The 23,422-nt window shown below is 45.0% G+C and overlaps 1 protein-coding gene across 1 annotated transcript in view; it reads right to left on the bottom strand.

The window, feature by feature from the left end:
* Positions 1-236: 236 nt before the first annotated feature.
* The window catches only part of GXYLT2 (glucoside xylosyltransferase 2), a 71,353-nt gene continuing 48,167 nt past the window's right edge, over positions 237-23,422 (bottom strand). Inside the window, exons 4-7 of the mRNA XM_068251871.1 lie at positions 12,640-12,891; positions 5,435-5,558; positions 1,933-2,105; positions 237-756 (exon numbers count right to left, since the gene is read on the bottom strand). Coding sequence (XP_068107972.1) covers positions 574-756; positions 1,933-2,105; positions 5,435-5,558; positions 12,640-12,891 — 732 coding nt within the window. The 3' untranslated portion in view covers positions 237-573. The remainder of the gene's footprint in view (positions 757-1,932; positions 2,106-5,434; positions 5,559-12,639; positions 12,892-23,422) is intronic.

The following is a 23,422-nucleotide window of genomic DNA, read 5'->3' as shown; positions in this document are numbered from 1 at the left end:
ACATACAAAATTCAGACGACAATCGGGTGGATTTGTTGTGTGTATGCCCCTTTATAGTCCCTGTACAAAACAAAAGCTGCACCCCATGAGTGATTTGCAAAATTGGATGTAGTTAGCTGTAGTTGTGGGTCCTTGTCCAAAAACCACAGGAAAAAAAACATACATCCAATTCCCAGTAAAGCTGCATTTTTAAAAAAAAGCATTACTGTAATCCATGAAAAAGAATCAGCCAACTCCACAATGAGAAATATATATATTCTTTTCTGTTAAAAATACAAAAAACATTTTGTAAGAAAATTCTGTTTGACAGACATTTTTTTTTTTTTTGGTATACCAAATGGTTTCACCCATGGTTTGGTGTACCCGGAGGTCATAGTTCATACAAGTCCATGTAAAGCTTTTGAATACTGTCCTCCAAAACTTGCCCAGTACATTTTTGCATAGTCTGCTACCTCACAACCACCTATAAAACCTTCGTCCATTTGAAACAATTAAATACTGTTCAAGCTTTTTTTTCCTGATTTTCTCTGGAAATTGTTCTGGCTTAATAGTGTCTCTTGAATGCAGGAATTCTCATATGCGTACACGTGATCCAGCGTGGACAATGATGTGCCTCTCGTACGCCTTCTTCATAGTCTTCTCAATTTGCTTGAGGAAGACTTGTGGGATCCGGCCGCACAGAGTGTGGACGCTCTCCAGGAACTTTGACTGCAGGGGGTAGTACATCTCTTGGTAGAGATTTCCATCAAATGGATACTGCAAGGGACAAGACAAGTATTATCTTTTGGAGTAACAAGAAAGACTTTATTAGACAAAGATAATGAAATGTTGAATATTGCTATATTACAAAAAATGGGAATGAATGTTTATAATGTTCAGTAGGTTTGTTAAAATCTACACACACACAGTGGTACCGAGTGATTAAGATGAGGTTCTGCCAACCTACAGTTGGGGAAAGAGTGTCACTTGCTTAATGTAGGGAGCATCTATAAACACTGTTGGTGCCGGAAGTTGTCAAATGGTTTACCACACGGTTCAAAATCTTTGCAGGTCATGTCTGATGATGACTGCTGCCTGCTCAGATATTCATGAAAGAGTAGGTGCCGAAGAAGTGCCGTACTACCACCACTACCATCACAACATGCCTTCAGTTACCAGTGAACACCAGCAGTCCTATGGGAGCACATGGCAGGTGGGGAACCCACTGCTGTTACCAGTCTATGTTATCAAACCCTTACAATTAGTGTTGCTGGTATGTTCCAGAACTCATAGAAGAGCATGTGATCAGTTTGATCAGGTCATAGTTTTGATTGATTTTTCTCAGCCTAATTGCAGGGGGACCCTTCCCAGTGCCCCTCGGTTGTGTGCCACAGCTTCTCAATGCCCCTAAGTAGGGCATCTAGCCTTTTCATTCCCTAACCCCATAAGTGTGTTTTAACTTCACAGTTTCCCCAACGTGTCCCGGCTTCTCAATTTCCCCAACGTGGCCCGGCTTCTCAATTTCCCCAACGTGGCCCGGCTTCTCAATTTCCCCAACGTGGCCCGGCTTCTCAATTTCCCCAACGTGGCCCGACCTCACAATTTCCCCAACGTGGCCCAGCTTCTCAATTTCCCCAACGTGGCCCGGCTTCTCAATTTCCCCAACGTGGCCCGGTCTCTCAATTTCCCCAACGTGGCCCGGTCTCTCAATTTCCCCAACGTGGCCCGGTCTCTCAATTTCCCCAAGGTGGCCCGGCCTCTCAATTTCTCCAAGGTGGCCCGGCTTCTCAATTTCCACAATGTGGCCCGTCTACTCAATTTCTCCCCCAGTATTGTATTCCAGCTTGTCAATCTCCACACAGTGTGTCCCAGCTTCCCTTGGCCCAGACTTGACTTCATCTAGTAAGATAAATTAAAATAAAATAATGCAAACAGAAAAAAAACAATACTTACATCTCTTATTACTTCGTAGAAAGCCCTGAATGCTGGTTGCTTGTCATCATGGTACACACCTCGGTTGCCATGGAGAATGGATACACCATCCTCTTCGGCAGACTTACAGTTGCTGCCATACATGCAGTGGTCTGGTCTATAGTTCCACTGGCATGGGAACACAAAAAGGTTCTCTGAAACACAAACAAGTATCAACACCATGAATAACAATTATCCATCTGACACTCACTAAAATCAGTTAACCTATGAGTATTTACACTGGCCATATAGAATCAGGCAAAATGGCGCTGGAAATTGGGTGCCGACAAAAGACGGAGCCCAAATTACAATAAAAAAAGTGTAATTCGGCTGCCAGCAATAGCTGGAAGTAAATTACGTCTTACCCCAGTGTTAATGGTGGCCTGGAGAGGGAATGGAGAGAGAATAGTAATTAACACTCCAGGACTGTTGCAGGAGCAGGGTAAGCGATTTTTTGGCTTTATCCTGCACCCAAACTATAATTACATGTATGCGGCAATACATGACTCAGTCAATACAGCGAGGGGACCCGCATTTATGAAGTCTATCTATGGCATATTTGTGAGGAATTTCAGGGAGGAATTGAAAGTTTAACAACCCCCCCCAAAAAAAAAAACCACAGAATAACTACCGCAGTCCAAACTTCTGTAAAATCTAATGCTTGTCATGAGAGAATGGCTTCAGAAAGCACACTACATTACAGTTTGCTGTGCATCAGGCTGCATAACTACAGGCAGATTAAAGTACCCATGCTGTCCACTATCAAAAATCCACAACAATGAGCATGTGGACATCGGAACTGGACCATAGTGCAATGAAAAAAGTGGCTTGGTCTTATGAATTACATTTTCATTGGCTTCCGAATTCCCTGAATCTCAAAAGGGCAGCACTCCCATGTACTGTCTCTAGGTGAGAAGGGCAGCTGAGTGACTCTCACCAGTGCACTCACAGTGGACAGGTATCACCTATTAGAAGCCAGCTGATATCTCTGAGCTTACGGTGATACTTGGCCATTTATGTCACTTTTTTTTTCTGTGCTGCATTTTGTATGCCACAATATTCAGTGCATCCAGAAAGTATTCACACGCATCACTTTTTCCACATTTTGTTATGTTACAGCCTTATGGCTGTGCACCGACATTTCCCATCCAACTTGATGAAGCTTGAGAGGTGCTGCAAAGGAGAATGGGTGGAACTGGCCAAGGATAGGTGTGCCAAGCTTGTGGCATCATATTCAAAAAGACTGGAGGCTGTAATTGCTGCCAAAGGTGCATCAACAAAGTATTGAGTAAAGGCTGTGAATACTTATGTATACTTATGTACATGTGATTTTTTATTTATTTTTTAAATAAATTTGCAAAACTCTCAAGTAAACTTTATTTTCACATTGTCATTATGGGGTGTTGTGTGTAGAATTCTGAGGAAAAGGTGAATTGAATCCATTTTAGAATAAGGCTGTAACATAACAAAATATAGAAACATTGATGCACTGTGAATACTTTCTGGATACACCCTGATCACTATTAGCTATGTATTTGTTGCCCCATATTTACAAATAACTTAATAAAGGTTAAAGGGCAACTGAAGTTAGAGGGCTATGGGGGCTGCCATATGTATTTCTTTTTAAAGGATACATCTGGCAGAAAAAAAAATCAGATTTACTTACCTGGGGCTTCCTCCAGCCCCTGGAAGCCTCTGTGTCCCTAGCCACAGCTCCGCTCTCAGGCAGTCACCCGAGGTCCCCTCCGTAGCAGTCACCACCCCAGTCAGGTCGGTGCCCTCTGCGCATGCACACAGCCACTCACTCTCCTGTAGCCGGGTCAGTGGCAGCTACGGAGGGGACCCTGTAATACTGCCTGAGTGCTGAGCTGTGGCTAGGAACACAAAGGCTTCCAGGGGCTGGAGGAAGCCCCAGGTAAGTAAATCATGTATCATTTAAGCAGTACCAGTTACCCTGCTGTCCTGCTGATCCTCTGCCTCTAATACATTTAGCCATAGACCCTGATCAAGCACACAACAGATCAGATGTTACTGACATTATTGTCAGATCTGACTAGATTAGCTGCATGCTTGTTTCTGGTGTGATTCTGACACTACTGCAGCTAAATAGACCAGCAGGGCTGCCAGGCAACTGGTATTGTTTAAATTAAATAAATATGGCAGCCTTCATATACCTCTCACTTCAGGTGACCTTTAAAGCGGTATGTCACCATAAAAATCAAATTTCAACAGCAACTGGTCTGAGTGTATTAACCTGCCTGGCGTTCTATTAAGATCGCCAGGCAGGCTGCGGGAGGGTTTTTTTTTAATAAAAAAAAAAACTATTTCATGCAGCCAACTGAAAGTTGGCTGCATGAAAGCCCACTAGAGGGCGCTCCGGAGGCGTTCTTCCGATCGCCTCCGGCGCCCAGAATAAACAAGGAAGGCCGCAATGAGCGGCCTTCCTTGTTTTGCTTACATCGTCGCCATAGCGACGAGCGGAGTGACGTCATCGACGTCAGCCGACGTCCTGACGTCAGCCGCCTCCGATCCAGCCCTTAGCGCTGGCCGGAACTTTTTGTTCCGGCTACGCTGGGCTCAGGCGGCTGGGGGGACCCTCTTTCGCCGCTGCTCGCGGCGGATCGCCGCAGAGCGGCGGCGATCAGGCAGCACACGCGGCTGGCAAAGTGCCGGCTGCGTGTGCTGCTTTTTATTTCAGCCAAATCGGCCCAGCAGGGCCTGAGCGGCAGGCTCCGGCGGTACTGGACGAGCTGAGCTCGTCCAGACCGCCCAGCAGGTTAAGTGATAAAGATGCTAATCCTGCATTCAAAACTTTTTACTGCTGTTATGGTTTGGAGTTATTACATACTATAGGAGCACTGGCCCTAGTGCCAAACAGTGCCAAAAAGTTGAATGCTGGGAGTTCTTTTGAATGCTGGGAGTTCTTTTTATCTATAATATATTCTTCCTCTTCCATTTATTTCCCTGCCTAGCTGATCACTTGTGTTTACAAGCAAGGCTGAAGTGACTCAGTGATTGGATGTGTAAATAAAAAAAAAAAGACTCTGGGAGGAGGGCAGCTAATGAATACACAATGAGCAAGAGAAGGGAGGGGGAGAAACAAGAGTCAGGGAGGATATAATGTCAGCATTAGCTTGGCAAGATGGCCACTGCCTAGAATAGGATTCTCTGCTTTTTCTTTGTAAAATTCACAGGAATCATTACGTGGATAGCACAATATATCTGTTATGTGTTTTTTTATTTCTAGGTTAGCATGGGTGTCGCTTGTCCTTTAAGAGAGTTTTAATGGCTATCCTTTTGGAGTCTGCTGTGTACCAAACTCTGTACACCGGCCAGCCTGCAAATAGAATTCTGACTTTCTGTAGCAGGCTGCAAGTAAGCCTATTTTGAATCATCTCCCATGTCTGGCTGGCTGCAGACTGAAAGAGTACGGGTAAAATGTAATAACATTGAAGCATGAAACAGCTTGTGAATGAAAACCTACCTGGGTTGAAGGAAAAAATTATGTTTAATAAGTCCTGATCTCCCCATGTGATGTAGTTTTTATATTTTTGGTACAGTGGGTGCAGCATCTCTTCCCAAGTCAGGCCAGCCGGGATCAGATTGTTCTGAAAACAAAGGAATTGAACAACAAAGCAGCCAATGAATTCACAGTATAGGATCGGGTGAAATCAGTGAGGCATGAGACACAGCCCATTGTGAGAAAGCTCCCTACAGTCCCTCCCCGCGCTCCTGCATCACTCCAGAGATCCTCTCTGCTTTCCGCTACATTATCAGGAGGAAGCATACAGTACATCATGCTGAACTGTCTCCCAGGAATTGTATTAGTATGTACTGATTTGCTAAAGCTGGGCATACACAATTACATGTAAGCCTACTGTTAGGTACAATCGATATTACCCCAACTGAAAACAAATCAGGAAATATCAAATAGTTTTACACCTTTGTACCATTCTATATCAGATGTTAGCAGAAATCAAATCATATCTTGATTGAATCACCACCATCACTAACTTGTACTGTTCAATACCGTACATGGCTATTCAGACCTCAACCCCTCCCCACTCCCTCTAAACGTATGAAAGTACAGACAGGCCTGATCAAAATTCAGCTGATATTTCAATAAGGTATTAGGAGATATTCTCATTAGATTGAATGTACAAGAGTCATCCAGAAGTAACATCCGTTTGCTTTCAGCTGCCATGCAAGGTAATCTTTCTGTGTAATTTAACTTACAGTTATAAGGTTAAACACTTCTCTTCCTCCACAGCCTCCACAGCCTGTCACATGGCTGCAGAATGTAGATAACTGTTTGTTCAGCAGCATTAACATCAACTCCAATCCCTCCAACGTATATGTAATGAATAGTGAATTATCAGCTGCGGTGGATAACAGTACCACCGCAGCTGCTTCTGGTGCCCTGCCTGCCAGTCTCCCTGTGCCTCGGGCGTCTAGCACGCAGAGGACAGGCGTGGGTGGTCGCCGCTTGTCGGCTGCAGGGGATGATGGGGCCACAGCGGGCATTGCTGGGTCCCTGCCTGCCAGGTTTTTCGTGTCTCAGGCGTCTAGTACGCCGGGGACGCGTGTCTCTACTGTTCTCAGGGGCACATTAGCGCATGCGCGTGCTCGCCGTCAGGACCTTTATGCCAGGAGGAGGCGCGTCAGCTGACCAGCTGGTCGGCTGACGTCAGGGAGCACATTAGCCTCTCCTGATTGGCTGAGGCTGATGGGCGTGTTTGGAGGGTCTCCTCCGCTTCTTAACCACCCTGGCGTTCTGATTAAATCGCCAGGGTGGCTGCGGGAGGGTTTTTTTTAAATAAAAAAAAAACTATTTCATGCAGCCAACTGAAAGTTGGCTGCATGAAAGCCCACTAGAGGGCGCTCCGGAGGCGTTCTTCCGATCGCCTCCGGCGGCCAGAAGTAACACGGAAGGCCGCAATGAGCGGCCTTCCGTGTTTCGCTTACCTCGTCGCCATGGCGACGAGCGGAGTGACGTCATGGACGTCAGCCGACGTCCTGACGTCAGCCGCCTCCGATCCAGCCCTTAGCGCTGGCCGGAACTGTTTGTTCCGGCTACGCTGGGCTCGGGCGGCTGGGGGGACCCTCTTTCGCCGCTGCACGCGGCGGATCGCCGCGCTGCAGCGGCGATCAGGCAGCACACGCGGCTGGCAAAGTGCCGGCTGCGTGTGCTGCTTTTTATTTCATTAAAATCGGCCCAGCAGGGCCTGAGCGGCAGCCTCTGGCGGTGTTGGACAAGCTGAGCTCGTCCAGACCGCTCAGCAGGTTAAGCTTCTCGGCATCACTTGCAATTTGTCTGCTGTCGTGAATACTTCGTGTTAGCGCTCAGACCTTAATCAGTTCCCTAGTGTGTTAGAACCGGCAGGAGCTGGGAATTCACACTAAGCTTAGGATCTGCTTGATAGCTTAAATTATACTAATTGTGTATTATCTGTGTATGACTCTGGCTAGCTCTGACCAACCTTACTCTTAGTGATTCTGTACTTTAGCCCAGGGGTCCCCAACCTTTTTAAGCCCGGGGCCCACTATCCCGACCAAACTTTTCTCTGGGGCCCCCCCGGGGGGAGGGGGCGTGGTTAGTGGCGGCGGCAGCCCCCCCTCTTTTCCCTGATTTTGAGTGTAGTATATAGGTAAGTAGGTATCTAGGCATAGTTGCCCCCAGTATAGGTAGCTAACACAGTTGCCCCTGTATAAGGACTATAGTTGCCTCAGTATAGTTAGTTAGGTAGTATAGTTACCCCAATATAGTTAGTATAGTTACCCCAGTATAGTTAGTACAGTTACCCCAGTATAGCAAGTACAGTTACCACACTATAGCTAGTACAGTTACCACAGTATAGCTAGTACAGTTGCCACAGTATAGCAAGTACAGTTGCCACAGTATAGCAAGTACAGTTGCCACAGTATAGCAAGTACAGTTGCCACAGTATAGCAAGTACAGTTGCCACAGTATAGCAAGTACAGTTGCCACAGTATAGCAAGTACAGTTGCCACAGTATAGCAAGTACAGTTGCCACAGTATAGCAAGTACAGTTAGGCCAGTATAGCAAGTACAGTTAGCCCAGTATAGCAAGTACAGTTAGCCCAGTATAGCAAGTACAGTTAGCCCAGTATAGCAAGTATAGTTAGCCCAGTATAGCAAGTACAGTTAGCCCAGTATACCTAGTACAGTTAGCCCAGTGTAGCCAGTACAGTTAGCCCAGTAGTTACCCCAGTATAGCTGCCCCAGTGTAGCTAGCAAAGGTGCCCTCTCCACCCCGCGGCCGCCGCTCCTGTTACCTTATGAGCGGGCGTCCGTTTCCTTCCTTATATTCCTCCAGCCTCGGCTCTCCTCTTCGCAGCATGTCGTATTACAGCAGCGCTTCCTGCGCGGCTGCTGTAAGGAGGGAAGGACGTGGGATAGCGGCTTCCTGTAGCGGCGATACGCATCACCGTTACTATGGGAACCGCTGTCCCGGCTCACTTGGCTCCTTACAGCAGCCGTGCAGGAAGCGCTGCTGTAATACGACATGCTGCGAAGAGGAGAGCCGCAGCTGAAGGAATATAAGGAAGGAAGCGGCCGCCCGCTCATAAGGTAACAGGAGCGGCGGCCGCGGGGGGGAGAGGGAGGAGCCGCGGCCCCCCAGAAATCTGCCCAAGGACCCCCAGGGGGCCACGGCCCCCAGGTTGGGGACCCATGCTTTAGCCTATCTGATCCGGTTGCCAACTCAGCCTGTTAAACACTGTCTCTGTCTCCTGATTCTGTACCTTTGCCCATATGATCTAACTGCCAAACTCTGCCTGGATACCGTTCTGCTTTTGCCTGTCGATTCTGTACTGTAATCTGTCTGTTGCCGAACCGTTCTGTCTGACCACTCTACTCTCACCAGGGAGCCCTCGTCTCTGCTGAGAGGTGCTGTACTACAGTGCCCACCAGCTCCTCTGGTGAGGTATTGCCAAAACTGTCAGTACATACTGTTGCACCAATCACTACACGCAGTGCAATAAAATAGTGTTACTTACTTGTACACTTATCATCTGTATCGTATATCTGTATTATTGGTGATTCTGCAGATCACCATATAATCAGGTATATATCTGCATTATAGGTAATACTGCAGATCACCTGATAATCAGAACTCTGATCTTGCTAGCACCAATCGTTGCAGTATAGGTGAGGAGTGTGATCAATTACCACTGCTCCTACTCCCGCAACGTCCGAGAAAAAAAAACAAGGCTGCAACCTTGGGGCCCCGACACTACAGCTCTGCGTGTCTCAACACAAAGCACAGAGCAAGGGAGGCGGGGGAGCGGCTTGGGAGAGGCAGAGCCGCCCCAATCAGAGCTGGGGAAGGGGCATTCCTAACGCCAGAGTGGGAGTTTTGCAGGAGTGCTCTCCTGCAAGGCCATGTTAGCTGCTGACAAGCTCCTTGTTTTCGCAATTCCCTGCCTATCATTGCCATCCTCCTCCTTTACTACTTTTAAGAATAAGCCTGTAGCCACTGGAGTCAAGACTCAGATACTGTATGCCTGGTACTTACAAACTGTCAAACCCGAGGTAAATTTTTGAAATCTTAATAGGACACAGAGGCATGTCCTGTGCACAATGACATGCCTCTATGTCCTTCTGCTGCTGCCGCCGCCAGTCCCCCCGGGGTCTGCTGTCCCCCCGATAAATAGCGGCAGGCTAGCCACAATCTGCTTGTCACTATCCGTCTGTTTACCTGCAGCTTGTCGATCAGTTTCCCCACATTGCCTCTCCCGCCTCCTCCATTACATGCCGCTCCCCGCTGCCGCTAGCTTCCTCCAATCGGAAGCTAAGCCGCAACCTTGGGAAGCAGAGCTATGGAAGCAGGGCAGTGAATGTGAATTTTATAGCTGTGATGTATATTCTCTGGTTACCTAGCTTGGGTCAAACACAATCAGGCAGCTATTATCTGATGCGATACGTTAGTAGCAAGGACAGGAGCACAGTTCAGTGATGTACATGTCTGATGACATCTGTGTTTCTGTCCATCACCTTGAAAGGAAACCAAGCTAATCCACTGCTTGGCTGTCAGTACATGGCACCGCGTTACTGGCACTGAGCAGGCTGCAATTTACTCTGCCCTGTGCCTCCTACAAGAGCAGGTCACAAGCAATTACAGCATTAGCCAACTACGGCACCACATAAAATCAATTCCATGCATTGAACCTAGCCATACACGGGTCAATAACAACCTGATCCGGCCAATGATTTCTCAATCTGGTCATAGAGACCAGTGTGCCAGCTTGCCTTATCTGACTGGATTTCAGTTAAAGTGGACCTGAACTCAGAACTCCCCATCTGCTCTAAAACATAAGCGACAGCATAACTTTTAAAGAAAAACATTTCTTTGTTACACCTTACAGAACTCCTGCAAAAAAATCTGCAGTGTGTCTACTGCCTGCTTTCATGGAAACAAACAAAAGGTTAATCTCCTGTGTTTACATATTAGCTGTATCTGCCGAGGACTGCTTAATCTCTGTGCTGACACAGTTGAGAGATCAAATAACACTTGTGATTATTTGAGGAGGAGGGGGAATTAGACAGGCTCTTCTCTCTGTGTCCTGTGCAAGAGTTCAGTTCCACTTTAAAATTTGTATCGGGTGTTGATTGGACTGCTGCGTCTGCTGGCGTTATACCTTTTAATGCAGAAAAATGCTATATGAGCACTGCGACTTCCCCCTCACTCACTCCATGAATCCCTTAGCAGATTGATAAACTGTCTACAGTTAACTGGAAATCTATTGAAAGGTTATGTTGGGGTCAGTTTTGAACTAAGTGATCGTATGCTAAAAAACTGACTTGTGTACGACCACCACTACAGTGAACCTGCCAGAGACGGCAGCATTTGTAATGTGGCTGAGAAACTCTACTGAATATAATGTAATGAATAATATTTTTTTATTGTTAAAAGTGTATTGTTAAATAATTTTGCTACTGAGCAGATAGATCCCTCTCTGATCAGCTAATGATCGAAGTGGGACCTATCTGTTGGCTATGTCGACCAGTGTATAGCCACCTTTACCACAGACAGCAGCATCATAGTGCTGGCAAAGTTATCACTGCTGAATGTTTGTTTGTTCTGTGTTTTGAAGAGAGCAGAAACAACACCAGGTCTCCCAAAGTGCAATGGGAACATAATAAACAGTCTAAGCTAAACATCACTGGATGGATGGAGTTACATGCCAATACACAGGAATATATAGACATAGGAAGTGTTTCTAATGCTAAAACCAGTATAATGAACGTAAAAATGGGTTTACGGAATCATTTCTACTGTATGTCATGGAGTTGCTGCAGGCATCACAAGTGTCTGCAAGTACCTCTGTTATAACCCAAATTATCTCCTGTGTAAAGCCATGCGCTAGATGGTCCTCCGCCGCTGTGGACTGTTGTGCTGACATCTGCCGAGAATCTCGCATGTGTACAGCAGCCCACGATCCCTCAATGCATTGGCTATCGAATCACCTGGTAGAATGACTTGGCCAAGTGCTGGCCAAGGGCAATCTTCTCTCCCTCACCTATCCAATCTGTCGGCTCTCCTTTCTGCTTCATAGCAAAAGAACAGCTAGCAAAGTTTCAGTACAGGCTCAGCCCTAAACTGTCACCCAAGGGATCATATCCTGTTCCCTGCCGGGCAACTGTCCTGGTGTATGTGGGGAATTCCACAATCTCAAGTTTATAGTAAGGAGGGGACTTCATTTTGGCACAAAGCTCTGCCCTACCCCTTAGGCTAGATACACAGTCTAGAATATGTGGTAGACCAGATAAATATTCACCAACTTCCTGGTACGGATTGGTTACCTGGTCTAAAACTTGGTACATTTGAGACAATATTTTAGCAAAAAATGTTCTTTCCTTTTACCTCATCCCACATATCTGCTTTAAGGAAACCCAAACAATTCACCATAGCAATAGCAGATAAAAGGCTGGAGACTTGTTCAGAGATAATAAGGCTGGGACTTGAAGCAAGCGGCATTTCTCTTTGACTGTTATTTTCAAAAGGATCATAGGGAGAAATTGGTGTCTGGCAGCAGGGCAGAGAACACTTACGCTGAGTACATACACTAGATTTAACTCGGGGGGAAACGGTTAAGACCGCCGCAGGTGAGAATACAGTGGCCGCTCAACATCAGGAGATCTATGAGCATATCGTTTTCCCCACTCAACCCGCCTGTTGGAAGCAGCTCTCCAATATTATGCGTCGTCTAACAACCCCATTCCATAGTAAAAATGTGTTGCTAGCCTGCAGGCTAATGACTCATCTGTACAGCATTGGAACTGACACCCGAGGGATAGATCACAATCCCCGACAGTCGACAGGGTATAGTTTCGCTATCCAAAACTGTAAAAAGACTAGTATGAAATTCTACTTCAGCCTTTTCCCAAAAGTCTTATTTAATTGGACCTTCAGAGAGATGGCTGCACTACACAGATTTTACTGTAAAGATTTCAACATTCTCCCCTATCTTCTTTTAAACATAAATCTTCTCTGTCTAATGTGCTAACATGTGACCAATCTTCCTCCCCCTCAGACTCCCTTCTAGGCCAGCCATATAAAGCTCACTCATGCATTCCGGGGACATTATTACGCCAGATCAAGAAGAATATTTCTTGGCTGCTTACGCCTGTGATTTACTTCCAGCTTTTATTGTCTCACTTCTTACCTTGAACTGCTGCTTCCTGATGCGAGTCAGATTCATCAGCATGACCCCAGAATTCACCCCGGTTTTGCCGTAGAAAGGATGTCGAGCAAAGCGACTGTACCAGCCAATCTTCGGGACCTCATGCTCGGGCGCCATGGCTGCCAACTGCGTGTCATTAAATCTTTTCAGGAAGGCCCAGATATCATCCAGGGGCCTTAGGAACAGAACATCCGTATCTACGTACAGCAAGGAGTCCACGTCTTGCAGGATCATCTGCACATACAGAAATGATAATTAGCCATCAGAGTTCATTTGTGTTGTAGTAAACTGCAGGAATCAGTATTTTTAAAATATTTTGTGTAGAATATGACATAGCCTTTCATAAATGAAATGAACAGTGTTTTCTTTAGATGCAAAAAAAAACCATATCTGGTAACATTACTCTCATAATTGTACTTCCTGAACAGGAGACCAATGTCTGAGATGAAATACCGGTACTTCAATGCACGAAGTCTTTGCCCCGCCCACATAGTGTACTAAATCCACTCTGATCAGTGAAAGTCTCTGCACAAAGCTGAATATTTCTACTAAAGAATCAGCAGCCAATAATCGTGTGGCCCTAACTTTATGGTTCTTCCCAAGATAATTTTGAGTATTCATTTTTTAAAATTTCTGCAACTGCATAATTTATAGAGGAATTGATGTGAAAATAACAATTTAGAAAGCTGCTTATTTTTACAATATTAATTTATAAATTATTTAGTCACTGTTGGCCCATTGTAAAATCTTTCCTCATCCTGATTTACATTCTGAAATTTATCACAGGTGGAGACATCTTTAGTCACAATCAATAAGGAAAAGGCACTCCACAGGCTTCAAACTTCCGTTTGTTTTATTGCGAGCAAGGACACAAGGAGGAGACATCTTTAGTCCTGTCATGTGGTGGTCTGCGGAAAGTTTGTTTTCTAAACTCCAAAGCCAGTGCAAATGATACCTGGAATCCCAGAATGCTCTGGGAAGAGAATTCCCCATAACTAAACAATCTAAACAGTTTACTTACAAATACTGGTATACAGTAATACATGGATATAGGAAGTGTTTCTAATGCTGAATTCAGGAAAATTACCATAAAAGTGGGTATCCTGAATAAAATACTGCACTCTACTATATGTCACTACAGTGCCTCTTTATATGTGTTTAGACTGCTGCTTGGGGCTTTCCTTTGAAAAAAAAATTCTCTGAGGTGTGTGGACGTGTGGAGTCGATACAGCTTCACTTCATGGACCTTTATTGCACAGCTCATGTAGCAAATTACTCCATAAGTATAGAGATCGTAAAGCCCAACTAAGCACAAAATTGAACAAATCAAATTATAATAGCAGTTGAGATAATAAGTGCATTTTAACAATATCTAAATGCAAAGTGCTGGACAGAATACATTTTTATGGAGCAAAGGTACTTGGAGCTACAGTATGGCTTTCTCCCTATACAGTATCTAGATACAGCTGTTGGGCGTGGCCTATCAGCAAACCGATCCAATGCAGTCCTATGGGTCTGCTTCCACTAGTATTTAAAAATGTTTCCGTTACTGCGGTACAGCAACAGAACGCAACATCCTGACCCGATCCTGTTTCGAATAGAAACTGATGCTTGAAACCCGTCCAGGATGCAAATGCGACGAGAAAAGTTATATGGAGGCAGACATATTTATTTCCTTAGAGAGCTGAACTCAGAAGGAAAAATAGGGGGGGGGGGGGGGGGGGGAGGTATGTACTGGAAGCTGCAAAAAAAAAAAAGTGTTCAATTGATCACTGTGATCGAATCTGCTGCTGATTATTTTACCCGCATACCCACCAGATCGCAATTTTGATTGATTTTTGTCGGTAATCGATAACAATTGTCAATGGAACTTGAAATTTTGATTGAGCGGGGTAAGGTTAGTAGATTAAAAGCCCGTAGCATTGCACTGCTGCATTTCAATAGATATTCAATATACAGTCATTCATGCTAAATAAATGACATTAAGACCTTCTCTAACTACGGTAAGTTATCAGATAGCACATTTAGGACTATTTCTGGAGTTGGGCCTTGAAGCAATCCTAAAACGAAAATATGTGATAATGAATTGTATGTGTAGTACAGCTACAAAATAGAACATTTGTAACAAAGAAAAGAGTCTCATGTTGTTTTGTAGTACAGTTGCTATCTATGGAAAAGAGCTTCTCCAAGTTATTTGTCAAACAAAGTCCTGTTTTTTTGAAGCCTTAAATAGCCAAGAGACAGTGAGAGGCAGCATGAGATAAGGTTTTACTGCAGGAAAGCTCAGAGTCATTATTTCTGCTTTGTTTTTTAGGTTAATAGACAGAGTGTGGTTTTAAACCTGCAACTGTGACAGAATGATGAAATATTATAAAAAAAATTATAGAACTTTGAATAAAAATATGAGACTCTTTTCTTTGCTACTAATGTTCTATTCGTTACCCGTACTACACATACAATTCATTATAAGTTTTTTGTTTGTTTGTTTTGTTTCAGGGTTGTTTAATATCAGCCTAGAGGGCTTCCATTAATAAATGCAGAAAAATGCATTATAGGAATTTAATAAAAAGAATTAATTAAAAGGACATCAGTCAGCTTTTAATTACAAACTGGGAAACAATAAGATTTACATAGGCCTAAAACAACAATTCTTATTAGCAAAGGGGAGACAAGATTAATTAAATAATACAGATTTTAAATTGAATATTTCCCCCCAAAATGATTGTGCTGCGCTTAGCTGGGAGGGAAGTGTGATCGTGTGGCGCCTATTCCTACAGAACTAGATAAAAGGGTGTAATATCGCAGAGGAAAGTGCAGTAATTAACCTCCGTGCGGCCCACCTCGGAGCTCCTCAGCACCGCCGAACACTTCAACGTAACACGCAATTATCTCGCCTGCCATGAGATGCAATCTCACCCAGCACGAGCGGCTAGGCGCGAGACGGCCACTTAACATTTTATACACCCCAAAGGAAAAAAAGCGCTCCCATTACTTTCTACAAGAGATCTTTTAAGACTCCTATTAATTCTCTTCCTAACTGCAGTTGCTATGTTGGCAATTTTACACATCCCAAAACCTTTATAAAAGTAAACTGTATTTCATGTAAACATGCAGTAGTTCTTCATTTTAAGATATGCTAATGTAATTTGCCAGAAGCAGAACCCCAGGTAAAGTATTTTTGATTCACACTCCCTCACCTGAAGGGAGAGAAATACGGAGGCTGAAATATTTACTGTATTTTTTGGACTATTTTTCTCCTTTCACTTTTCCTCCCCCAAAAGTGGGGAAAACAGTCACTGCGTCTTACAGTCCAAATGCAGGGAGTTCCTGACTTGTGAACGCCTGCCAATACTAACCTCCAACCCGTCGCAATGTCGGGGACTCCCTGTACTGTGCCCATGCAGAGGAGGACACAGAGGAACAAAGGGGCATAGAAGAGGACAGAGGCGGGCACAAGGGGGACAGAGGAGGAAACAGGGAGACACAAGAGGTACAAGGGAACATGAGGTACAAAGGGAGCATAATCCACAAGATGCCCTTTCACCATGGATGCACCAGGTTTAGTATACATATTTTTTCCCCTGGTTTTTGTCCTCTAAACCTAGGTGCATCTTTTCCTTTTAAACAATGCACATTGGCTGGCTGTCTTGCTTAACCTTTAGCTGAAATACGTTTAGCCATAGACCCTGAACAAGCATGCAGATCAAGTGCTCTGACTGAAGTCTGACTGGATTAGCTTGTTTCAGGAGTGCGATTCACACACTACTGCTTCCAAAGAGATCAGCAGGACAGTCAGGCAATATGCATTGTTTAAAAGGAAATAAATATGGCAGCCTCCATTTTCTCTAACTTTAGATGAACTTTAAAGGGCATGAAGGCTGCCATCTTTATTACTGCCTGTTATGCCTATACTCTGCCTCTGACAATTTTAGTCGCTGAACCAGAACAACTAAGGCCACAATATAGTGTCAGACAGGCTTTCTATAAGGTAACCGATCAATATCTGACTGAGGACTCCTTCATACGGAAGCTGACAACTGCTCTCTTGCACTGGAGGCTTGCTAGACAAAAGCCACTCCGCCCCCTCCATTGAGTCACATCCGAATGCTTGGTGTAATTGCCTTCTTAAAACAGAAGGAAATTTGCAATAATTCAGTTATAAGTGAACATTTGTGGTTACCCACAATGCCCTACTGAATATGCAAATTATCCCTTTTCGCCCTTGTGAAGCCAAGCAAGCATCCAGAACCGCTGGTTTATAGCAAGCCTATAGCTTTAAGTTTTACACAGCCATATCAAACCCACATGTAGACAGCCTGTTTCGGGCTTTTGGTCCTCATCAGTACATGGCAGGGATTGATAAAGCTGTATGAAATAGGGCTTGGACGAGAACAACAGAGTAACCAAGCAGCTCAGGGTGACCCAAACTACTAGGAATGTATAGGGGGATAAAAGGAACCAAAAAGCCCTCCTACTAAAAAAGCAAAGCTTGGTGTTATTGCCTTCTTAAAACAGAAGGAAATTTGCAATAATTCAGTTATAAGTGAACATTTGTGGTTACCCACAATGCCCTACTGAATATGCAAATTATCCCTTCATTCGAATGCAGCTGTGCTCAGAAGTAACATGTTGCGATTCCCTGCTGCTGAGTAAATGCCCCATGTGCCAACTGCTGGCGTTACAAACACTGCCATTCGGCTGCATTTTAGTTTCACCCGAATGGTACTTGTGTGTGTCAGACGGAAGCTGAGCTTTCTGACAAGTGCGCAGTTCATCCTCCCGTCTGAAAAAGGCCTGGGTTTATTTGACGACCTAAGTACTACTTTACACCACTTAATATTGATGAAATATGAGTTGTAATGCAGCTACAGCTTGCTTTGATATTGCTTTAGTTGAACTATGAAGATGAACAGGGGTGCCCTGTATACAACGAAAATGCGCTAATAACAATATACAAACTCTGGCTGAGATTTGAACCAGGGACCCAGCACTGCAAGGAAAAAGCTCTATCTACTTCGCAACAGTGTCACCAATATACATGAACTATGATTAGCTGCATGCAGTGTTGGCCTAAATCACAAGCAATCGATTTGACACAGATCCAGGGTCTATCTGGGGTTAAAGCATACAGAACCATAAGTTTCCAAAATAATACAAAATCTATTAGGACCACTATAGCAAAAATTGTAAAATTTAAAATGCATGTAAACACATACAAACAAGAAGTATGTATCTTCCTGAGTAAAATGAGCCATACATTACTTTTCTACTATGTTGCTGTAGGTACCGCGTTTCCCCGAATTTAAGACCCCACCCCCCGCCTGCTTTAACTCCGCTGCTCCCGCTCCTGGCCTCCTCCTGCAGAAAGTCCGGATCCCCCTAAAAGAAGCCCTAAGTAGCAGACCTGCTTACCCCACTCCCCCCCGTAGGCTCGCTTTACCTCCCTGCTGCTTCCGCTCCTGGCACCATCCAAGTGATCTCTGTTTACTTCCTGTATAGGGCAGCACTCTTACTGGATACATTAGTTTAATTTACCATACATCACCGCTAATCTGCAGTGTGAATTAAGCCGCGAATAAACAGGAGGAACTGAATTTTACTGTAGGAAGGGGCCAGGAGCGGGAGCAGCGGAAAGGTAAAGCGAGCCTGCAGACAGCCGGGGGGCGGGTGGGGGGGGGGTTCGAAGGGGGAGAGCAGGTCTGCCGCTTAGGACTTCTCGGGATCCGCAGGTCTGACAGCCACTAAGGCTTATTTAGCAGGGAGCAGAGGGGGTATCTGGCTACGTAAGACCTCCCCCAAAAATAAGCACTGGGAGGGTTCCTCAGGGCTTTCTTTATTTTCAAAAGCACTAAAGCCTCATCTACACGCGGATCGCCTCTTCCGCGTTTCCCTGCGCGCCGGATTCGATTCCCCGCTCGTCCCCGCTATAGTCCCCTCGCGGGGAACGAGCAGGGAATCGGCGGTAGCAAGATCCGACCTGTCGGATCTTATCAATCGAGCCGCATTAGCGGCTCGATTGATAAGCCACATCGCCGCCTCATCTACGCGTGTAGATGAGGCTTTAGTGAACAGCAGTTACTCCATCCAACTACCAAAAAGGTGTGCAGCAAGCAGGGTGGCTGGCCAGTATCTTTGTATAAATCCTCAGGGAAGAGATGGACTAGACCGATACCTGTAGGGTCTGTCAGATTTCTTCTACCTTTTGTGACAGCAACATAGTAGAAAAGTAATTTATGGCTCATTTTTCTGTGGATGAAATGTACTTCTTATTTGTATGCGTTTACATGAATTTTACATTTAATTTTTTTTGCAATAGTTAAAGGGAGGGGGGACACCAAGAGCCCAATAGTGTGATATTGTATAGATGATAATTAATAATGAGTAATATACCGGTAACAATTTAATACTCACAAACTAGGGTTACCATTAGGCAACCACTGTGAAAACAGGTGGGGAGATTAACCTGACCCCACTCAGGATTAAAAGTCGCTCTCTGTAGATGGGAAGAAGTTGGGTACAACCCTCCACCAAGGGTGGACTTAGCAATATGTAGAAACTTTCCAGAGGCGCCAATAGAATAAAAATCACTTAAACGAGCTTAAAACCGATGGGGCAGTGGTGGGCCTATCCCATCCATGCAGATAAAGCAAACAAAGGAAGGACTGTGGCATCAACAGTCAAACAACAATTTATTTATACTACACAGTAAAAATAGGCAACACGTTTCACAGGCTCAATCCCGCGTCATCAGGCCAATCAAAAAGGAGCATACAGCTTATCAGCATCAAAACCACACTGAGGTCAGTGTGGTTTTGATGCTGATAAGCTGTATGCTCCTTTTTGATTGGCCTGATGAAGCGGGATTGAGCCCGTGAAACGCGTTGCCTATTTTTACTGTGGAGTATAAATAAATTGTTGTTTGACTGTTGATGCCACAGTCCTTCCTTTGTTTGCTTTATCTGCATGGATGGGATAGGCCCACCACTGCCCCATCGGTTTTAAGCTCGTTTAAGTGATTTTTATTCTATTTTTATTCTATTGGCGCCTCTGGAAAGCTTCTACATACTTTTTTGCAATAGTGGTCTTTTAATTTCTTGCCGACCGCTCCACGCCAACTGACGTGAATGCGGCGGCAGCCCAAGGACTGCTCCACGCCGATCGGCATGAACGGCTTCTTATAGGGCAGGCACAAAAGTGATCGTCTGTCATAGGCTGAAGCCTATGACAGCCGATCACGCTGACTGGCTGGCGGGGGGAGGCTGGAAGGAGGGAATATAAAATAAATAAAAAAAAATAGGTACATTTATTCAAAAATTAATAAAATAAATATTTGTAAAAAAAAAAAACCAACAACAACTGGGGAGCGATCAGCCCCCACCAGCAGAGAGCTCTGTTGGTGGGGAGAAAGGGAGGGGGGTGGGGAGAAATCACTTGTGTGCCGAGTTGTGCGGCCCTGCAGCTAGGCCTTAAAGCTGCAGTGGCCCAATTAGTAAAAAATGGCCTGGTCAATAGGTGGGTTTAACACCGCGGTCCTTAAATGGTCAAACTTTCCCTTCTATAGTTGTGATATACTGGAAAGCAGTGAAATCAGCAAGCTTTGCACTCTCAGACATTTCTCCATCTGGACATGCAAGGAACAGGTGTGGCAGCTATTCCCCCTCTATACGGGACTCTGGTGTCACGGGGTCGCTGAGTCCCCCCTTCCATCCAGGATTAACATGTAAAACAATACACACAGCACATAACACAGCAGCTTTTCACACGGGTTCAGTGTTACTTTCCTTCTGGACACAAACATTTTTCTCAAGTTGACAGGTGTAAAAACAAGTGCCGAGTAATGGGAGCTTCTTGGTGATCACGCTGTCTGAAAGTGGATGAACAGTTTCTAAAACATTTTTGCCCATCCTATCCCCTGCAAAGTATACTTGCCAAACTGAATAAAGCCCAAATACTAATTTTATACCACGTAAAATAGTCACATGACCTGTGTTTCAAGACCAGTCTACACTGCCTCCAAGGGAGTGACCTCATACTTTTGTGTTTGAGAACCAGCTATCATGACGAGATCATACGTGAACCAGTTACTATAAGGAGATGTATAAGGGCCAGAGGAAGATCTTAAAGAGTCCGGTGCAAGCATTTGACCAACCTTAACAGTGGTCACACCAGTCAGGTGAATTCTCTCCCTCACAAGGTGCCCGGTGGTGGATGGCAAGTGCTGATGAATGCTAGTATCTATACACACACTGCTGCATTTGATTAGGTTTACCTTAACCTGAACAGAACGCACACATTGAAGATTGAAAGATTAAAGAGAGTCTGAAGCATTTTTTGTTACCTCTTTTTATTTTGCAGCCATCTTCAGTCAAATCCAAACTGATTGTCGCATTCCCGTGGCAGAACCAGGTATTTATGCCCCAGAAATGCCCTAAATCGATTCCAGGATCCCACCTCTGCTTCTATCCAATCTCCGCCTCTCTGTCTTCTTTCACTGAAAAGGATGGGGAGAGGCGGCGATTGACTGGACAGCTCTGCCTCCCCCGGGAAGCAAAATCTGCGACCTGGAAAGTCGTGGAATTTTGCCCCGGTATTTCAGGGGGATAAATACCTCGTTCTGCCGCGGGAATGTGGCGAATCAGCTTGTCACTGACGCTGGCCCTCTTCCTGGCTGCTATGCTGGAGGGATAGCAGCCAGGAAGAGGGCCAGCGGGCACAGCGGTGGGGAGTGGGGTCGGACCCCCCCCCCCTCCCTCACCTGGGTGCCCTCTTCTGTGTCCCCCCACCCCCCTCCAGCTACTTTAGATAAAATCATTGCCTGCGGCGAGCAGCGAGCTCACTCACTTCCTTGAGTTCCACCACTCACCGCGTCACTTCCCGCAATGCCGCCCTCTGTACTTCACAGGGCGGCATTGCAGGAAGTGACGCGACGAGTGGTGGAACAAGGAGGTGAGCGAGTTCCCCGCTCACCGCAGGTAATGATTTTAACAAAAGTAGCTGGAGGGGGGAACACAGAAGAGGGCACCCAGGTGAGGGAGGGATGGGGGTCCGACCCCACTCCACACCGCTGTGCCCGCTGGCCCTCTTCCTGGCTGCTACCCCTCCAGCATGGCAATCCGGAACTCCCTTCATTTTTGTATGCAAAGTAGGCTGTGAAGAGGGAGATCCATTTTCCTATTGCCTTTCCCTAACCCTCTGTGTATCCGGGGTCTGTGAAAACCCTGCAAATCCGGACTCACCGTTCAAGGTTTAAAAGCGAATCCCCCGGATCGCCCAGGGATCCATTTTTGAAGTGGGTGAAGAGGGACGCTATTTTTAACATTTGTATCCGTGGCTCCGGTTTTAGTCCGGGACCAAAAATGGAGCAACGGATACGTTTAAAAAAAAAAAAAAAAAAAAAAGTGAACCGAGCCTTAACGCTGAAAACGGCTGCAGAATAAAAAGAGGTAATAAAAAATGCTTCAGCCTCTCTTTAAAGAGAACCTGAACTGAAAATTAAAAGTCAAAATAAACATAAACACGTCATACTCATAGATATAGGTTGGTTTTATGCAAAAATGGAAAATCCAAGGGGTAATACCACAGGGGAGCAGAGTAGGTGTAAACATATATCATGAATATGCACCGGTGAGAGGGAGGGTAAACGGCCCATATAAGAAAATTAGACATATTAAAATAGATGAGGGGCTTACCTGGAGGGGTCCACGTCTATATCCTGAGCGCCATATAGCGCTGCACGTGGAGCGGTGCTGATTAAATAACTGAATGTGTGCGCCAACCTATTTCTATCCCCTGGTCAGATCTACCTACCTCCATCTATCCCCCCACAACTTCCCTCCCTATATATAATACCCCATACCTTTACAGGGTAATCATTTCTAGACCCCCCGATTTCTATGGGATTTCTCTGGGGCCTGAGGCCATACACCCCCCTGCCTTCTAGACAGTATTACACATAAACTAGATAGCTCAATGGTTTATGAGTATATATGTATATATAGGTGTACGTGGGCTATACGTGCATACTGGTTTATATGGGTGCGTATGCACAGACACGCATCTATATGTTTATGTGTTCATACGGGTACATATGTTATGCTCCGAACTTTTTATTATAATTTTTTATTATGTTATATTGGTGCTATGTTTTTATTGATGTTATTTATTGTTTTTATAATTATACTGTTGTCCAGCGATAGGTCTGTCTTGATTGTTGCCATATTGTATCCAAAGGCACACCTATAGACCTGAGGAAGCGGCTCGGCCGCGAAACGCGTTGTCATTTGTGCCCTAATAAAGCTTGAGAAACTTCAACTACTACTATACGTGTGAGTCTTACTACTCTAAGGTAGGACCTTAAGTACTTTGTTTGAACTACTATAAGAATTATAGTTATACATCCACGGGCGGCTCCTACCTTTCTCCCAAGCTTCCTGGTCAGCACACTGTTAAACTGTTATATTGCCCACTTGAGCCATAGGGAAACATTCATTTGCAGCTACATCATGTGTTTATTTTAGATAATTATACTCAGTTCAGGTTCCCTTTAAGGACTATTCTACAAGTCTCATTTGTTTTTATGCATATTTGATAATTGAGCACAACGGATATTTATAATTTTGGGTGCAGCGCTTAATGAAATATCTTGTGAAAACTATAGTTGGCAGGCATTAGAAGCAAAGAACCCGGCACCTATTATTTTCTGCTGCCCAGATTCACGCCAGCTCAATATATATAGGGATCCTAACAACCAAAGGGATTAATAATT

The sequence above is a fragment of the Hyperolius riggenbachi genome, chromosome 9 (assembly GCF_040937935.1).
Source record: "Hyperolius riggenbachi isolate aHypRig1 chromosome 9, aHypRig1.pri, whole genome shotgun sequence".
In the NCBI taxonomy this organism is placed as follows: domain Eukaryota; kingdom Metazoa; phylum Chordata; class Amphibia; order Anura; family Hyperoliidae; genus Hyperolius; species Hyperolius riggenbachi.
The sequence above is the reverse complement of the archived record's forward strand: the minus strand, read 5'-3'. Positions and strand labels throughout refer to the sequence as shown.